Genomic DNA, 6,107 nt, shown 5'->3' on the forward strand with positions numbered 1-6,107 from the left:
ACTGTTAATTGTTTACAACATTAAAGTGCTTATGTTTTAATTAACAAAATGTCAATCTTCATCAAGATACAATATAATTCTCAAGATAGAGTACATACATCTTCATATTTATAATGGATTGTCACCTTAAAAACGCTGCTTATGAGCCTTATCTACAGCAAATGCTGTCACTATGTCCTCCATATCCAAAGACCTTTGTATGTTCTGTTCAATGGAAATTAGTGGCAGTGCTGAGAGCCTCTCTTGGTTCATTGTTGGTTGTCATCTTGGTTTGTATGGGTTTTCTTTAAAATCATCATACAGAAAAGTTACAGAAGAAATACTCATACATGCATACACTTCACGTATTTAGAAAATATATAATACACTAAATATATAGGCTACATTTAAAATATTAAAGTGTGTTGGAGTATTTTACACGTGAAATAAAATGTTCATTTATTTTATTTTATTTGTGTGCTCTTCTTTCTTACATTTTTAGTCTTTATTCGAAATTTCTTCCTCTCCCTCCTGTAGCGGCATCTCTGATGACGTACATTTTTCTTGTTCGAGAAGCCATTTCACTTGGATATACATCACAAACAGGGAAGAAAATACTATCGCAATTTAAGTTTCATGCCGTTAAGGTTTCAGTAGCATTTCTGTGAGTTGGTGATTTCAGATGGAAAATCAAATTATTGTGTTGATGAATAAGCAAAAACTGCAATTCCTCTGCTGCCTGATCTGAATTTATAGTTGATTATGCAAATCATCATTAAAAAAAAATCATAAAAAGATGTAAAGTCATATAATGTGAAACAAAACCGTTTCACAGTAACCGTGCAACGCTGTAGGAGAAGTCTTGTTTTTGACTAGATGCTTCTTTAGACTAACATCTGTAGTGGTGTTTTAAATAGCAGTTCAGTGTCAGGCGAACAGACCCCATGCCTGTGTCATTAAAGGAGTATTCTGGGTTCACGAGGCCTGAACATCTCTCAAATACAAGGATGCTTCGAAACAGCCTTCCCTTTCCTTGCATCATATAGAGCCTCTTATCCTATCGACTGTAATTACATTCAACAGCTGTAGTTGCTAATGTCTTGTGTTCATTTATTTCATTTAATCCATTTCAATCATTGTACAAAGAATGTCTCAACATTACAAATTGTCCAGGTGATCATAAAGTCTGCATGAAATGCAGTTGTGACTGACTTTACTATCACATTGTGACTGTGAGTAAAATTCTCTGAGTGAAATCCATCAGTTGTTCATTGGATTGGTAAAAGTGAGTGTTACATCCTTTTCTATACATAGTTAAATGTTAAAATAAATAAAGAACCTTATTTTGAAATGTTGAGAAACTTACTGGGTTTAATACATTCATATTCTGTAGTGAACAGCAGTGTCTCTGTTAGTGTAAAAGCTGGCTTAAGTCTACGGTGCACCAGAGTGTGAAATGCTGCCTGTAGAAGACACTGTATCTAACCAGTGGCGGTTTCAGCTTACATAACCGCTCTTACAAATGCACAAACATCTCACATTAGCATTAAAATTGCTCACTTTCCACAGCTATATAGTACCAAGTACACTACAGTAATATGTCATAAACCGTTGTAATCAAAAACTATTCAACCCCCCATTGCAAATCAGGCTTATCAGCAAAATTTACAGACTTTCAGCTGTTTGCAATGAACAAATCAAACAAAAGTAATTGAAATAGCTCAACACAACAAATGTTTCAAGTGGTTTCCCCAAATTCAACTGAAAATGTAACTTCTGATGACCTCTGCAGTCTCAAAATTATTCAACCCCCTGAACAGAATCCCTCATCTCAGATGTTTTTGGTGTCCAAAACCCCCATTTCCCTCTTGGCTGAATATAGAGAAATCTGAGATAAAAGAATGTCCTGCCAATATTTTATATACATGGGATGACAAACTGATCAAAACAAGAACTAATAATCCCATTGTTATTCATTCAGTTCAGACTTGGTATAAACTGCGGCCTCTGCTGGGACAGGGTAATTTTCTTTCCCCTAAAACACCTTCATGGGGGAACAGATTGCTACCAATGTGTCATCAAAACAATATTTTTAAGATATGGCCAGTTAAAGGAATTACATTGTTGGAGCATTGTTTTTATGGTGATGTTTTAATGTCGTTTGAATAGTTAAAAAAAAAATACAATTTGATTAATAAATAATTCTTTAGTTATCTGCAATTACGAGATTGTTTAAGAGTCAAAGCAAAAACTTATCCTAAGATACTGGATTTTACATTTATTGAGCAACTCTGTTATTCTGATAATAAAACAGTTTTTGTCTCAAGCACACCTGTTGCAACCAATCAAGGGCTTCATTAGTTGCACCAGGTGTGCTTGAGCTAGAACACATGAAATACCTGGCTATAGGTTTATTGAGCGTCATGTTTGTCTGAATGTTAGAAATAAATATGGATAAGTCAAATAAATAATAAATAAATATGGTCATGGTCAAATATGGCTCTCAACGGCTGCAACCAGATTTCTGAGAAGGCAGGTTCTGTCAGGAAGTAGAAGCAGAACTTCCCCCGGGAACCGGGGCAAGCGGATTAATATTAGAATGAAAAACTAGCTTCAATTTTGAGACATGAAAGACGGGATGAATTCTCCTGTACGCAGGAGGAAGTTCAAGGCGGACTGTCACCGGACTAAGAATCTTCGTGACAATGAATGGGCTGATGAATTTGGGAGCTAATTTGTTACAGACGGAGCGGAGAGGAATGTTCTTGGAAGGAAGCCATACTTTTTGACCCACAACGTAGACGGGACGCTTCGACCGGTGGCGATCGGCCTGAGCCTTAGTGCGCGCTCCCACCTGGACGAGAGTCTCACAGGCTTTTCTCCAAGTGTGGCGGCACCTCTGGACGAAAGTGTGGGCAGAGGGGACTGCGACTTCGGATTCCAGACTGGGAAAAATAGGTGGCTGGTACCCTAAACTACACTCAAATGGAGAGAGGCCCGTGGATGACACTGGTAACGAGTTATGTGTGTACTCAACCCATGAGAGTTGCTGGCTCCAGTAACAAAATCGAGCGTGATGTGGGGCCAGGGTCTCGAAGGGACAGACAGCGGTTGGAGTAACCCATCCACGGGTCGATTGGAAGTCTTAGCACGAGCACAGATAGAACATGCCAAAACAAAACTCTGAATGTCGCGAGCCATGGAGGGCCACCAGAATCGTTGCTTGACCAAAAAGCTGGTACGGTTTACTCCTGGGTGACACGCCACATTGGAGCAATGACACTCGGGCGGAGGCGATACCCCTTCTAAGGCCGTGTGGACCTTCGACTCGATCTCGCATGTGAGTGTGGACTGGGACAATGAGCCTCTCAGGTATAATGCACTCGGGAGTGGACAGGCGTTCGGAATGGTCAAAAATACGAGATAAGGCATCGGGTTTGATGTTTTTAGAACCCGGACGATAAGAAGGGGAAAACTCTAACCGACTGAAAAAAAGTGCCCAACGAGCCTGTCTGGAGTTGAGTCGTTTAGCTGATCTGATATATTCAAGATTCTTATGGTCAGTCCAGACGATAAAAGGTACCCCCGAACCCTCTAGCCAATGACTTAAATTTACTGGCCCAGAACTATGGAGGCTGATGGAGATTCAGTGAGCAGGAATGACAACTCCTCCATGTGATTCCCAGACGTGATGAGAGTGATCAGACCGGTGGTGAAAGTAATGGCAGGAGGTTCTTGTCCGTTAAGAGCATTGACCGAGATCGGGTGGGTGAGTGGAATTATAGGAATCTGGAGGTGTTGTGCCAGGGTGTAGTCCATAAAATTACCTTCTGCTCCTGAATCCAGAAGAGCCTGACAATGATGAACTACATTTGCCCATTGCAGTCTTACCGGGAGGAGAGTAATCGATGAGGATTCTTCCACGGCTAGTCCGCCCGATAGTAACCTCAGTCCTACTGCCGGGCTTGGTCTTTTACTGGGCAGTTCCCCAGAAAGTGTCCAGTTCCGCCAAAGTAAAGGCAAAGTCCTTTCACCCTCCGCCATTCTCTCTCCTCCCTGGAAAGCCGAGCTCTACCCACCTGCATGGGTTCGTGATCGAGCGTGGGGCTAACCGCATTGCTGATACTGGCAGTACAATACTCGAAGGGTTGGGGACATTGAGTCTGATGTTGTGACGTTGTAGACGCGTGTCCACGCACAAAGCCAAATCGATCAGTCCGTCGAGACTTGTTGGAAGTTCCAATGTGAAGATCTCCTTCTGAATGCGGTCAGCCAACCCATGCAAGAACATGTCCCACTGCGCCTCCTCGTTCCATTTGCACTCGGCCGCCAATGTCCAGAACTTGATGGAATAGTTGGAGACGGGTCTGTTGTCCTGACGAAGGTCGGCGAGCACGCGGGCCGCCTCACGACCTGCCACCACGCGATCAAAGACTCGCCTCATCTCCTCAGAGAGTGCTTGGAACGAGGAGCAGCACGGATGCTGGTTCTCCCACACCGCCGTTCCCCATTGAGACACGTGCCCCGACAGTAACGTCATGACCAAAGCCACCTTAGACTGTTCAGTGGAAAATGTCAGTGGCTGGAGAGAAAAGAATAAAGAACATTTAGTTAAAAAATGCTTTGCAATAGTTGGGCTCACCCGTGTAGACTTCGGGTGTGAGTAGGCGCGGCTCATGCTGACGGCCGGTGTTTGTAGGAGCAGGGGGAACTCACGGTGGGGCTGGCGCAGTGGGAGCTCTCAGTTGTCGGGTTGGTTGGTGAGCTTGAACACCTGCGCTACCAAGGCCTGTACCGTGTGACCCGTAGCCACCATCTGCTCCTCCTGTCGATCCATGCGTGAATTACTGCGGGATGGGAATTCCTGCAGACCGTCTTCCCTCGCTGAATCCATGACAGTGGTCAGATCGTTCTGTCAGGAAGTAGAAGCGGATTCAGTAGCGAAGTGAAAAGACTATTTATTGAACAATAACAACAGTGGTGAATGAATGGGTAAGAATCCGAGGAAATGGCAGGTAACAGAGGCACAAGGCAGCGAAGTGACGCAATGGGCAAAACCGATCCTCCGTGGATCACCACAGGAACGACCAGGCATCCAGGGATAGAACTCCAAACAGGAAATGAAGACGAGAAACCAGAGAACACGAACAGGACCAGGACACAACCACAAGAGAACCAAACAATCTGACAACACAGGACAGAATACACAGACATTAAATAGCTAACTGACGAGCCGCAGCTGGAGCTAATGATCAGCACAATCAGCAGACACACCCACACAGGGAGAGAGAATGAGTCAATGAATCCATGAACTGTGACAGGTTCAGAAAAACACTGGAGTGACTGCAAAAGACCTGCAGGAAGACTTGGCAACAGCCACTGAGGTTTCAGCTTGCACAGTACGGCGCATACTTTCAATGCCAGAACTCCAAGACATTCACCACTACTGACTCAAAAGCACAAGAAATATCACTTCCAATTTGCTCAAAATCATATAAGTTAGCCAAAGTTTTGGGATTCTGTTCTATGGAGTGATAGGAAAAAAAACTTTTCTGCCCTATGGATCAGCGGTATGTTTCGAGGGAAGAAGAATGAAGCATATGCTGAAAAAAACACTCTGCCTACAGAATAGCATGGTGGTGCGGAGGTTTTTGGTCCAATAATTAAAACCTCTGGTTTTCTTTTCAGAATTAAGTTGTAAGAAATTACTAGTCATGCAATTGTTTTATATCAACTATGCATTCTGTTAATTTTGTGAATTGGTATGTTTCCTCAGGGCGCGAAGAAATATAGAGCTGAGTATTATCAGTGTAAAAGTGAAAACTAACACCATGCTTCTTAATAATATCTCCCAACTGGTGTAGCATGTACGGGGTGAAAAGCAATGGTCCTAGTACTGACTGAGCCTTGCAGTACTCCTTACTGAACCGATATGACACCTCTTCATTTACTGCAACAAATTAATAAGGGTCAGATAATATTTGAACCATGCCATGCCAATGCAACATTAAAACATTACATTAATAATGTAACGTTAAAGTCTGTACATATTCATTTGCCATTTAAAACTTACAATTATCATACCGAATTGCTAATGGTTTTCATTCTTGCATTAATTTGCATTGTTA

General features: G+C 42.6%; 1 protein-coding gene across 1 annotated transcript; it reads right to left on the minus strand.

Moving 5' to 3' along the window:
• Window positions 1–105: 105 nt before the first annotated feature.
• LOC311293889 (uncharacterized protein) lies at window positions 106–5,517 on the minus strand. The gene is made up of 3 exons (XM_084414425.1): window positions 4,696–5,517; window positions 474–4,561; window positions 106–284 (listed from the first exon to the last, which is right to left on the minus strand). The coding sequence occupies exon 2, from the start codon at window positions 4,517–4,519 to the stop codon at window positions 4,010–4,012; it is 510 nt and encodes a 169-aa protein (XP_084270551.1). The 5' UTR covers window positions 4,520–4,561; window positions 4,696–5,517; the 3' UTR covers window positions 106–284; window positions 474–4,009.
• Between the last annotated feature and the right edge of the window lie 590 nt (window positions 5,518–6,107).

This window comes from Rutilus rutilus (assembly GCF_951802725.1).
Source record: "Rutilus rutilus genome assembly, chromosome: 7".
Taxonomy (NCBI): Eukaryota; Metazoa; Chordata; class Actinopteri; order Cypriniformes; family Leuciscidae; genus Rutilus; species Rutilus rutilus.

Bases quoted from the DNA above. Each gene is read 5' to 3' on its own strand.
- LOC311293889 (XM_084414425.1), bottom strand. From the start codon at position 4,519: ATGACGTTACTGTCGGGGCACGTGTCTCAATGGGGAACGGCGGTGTGG.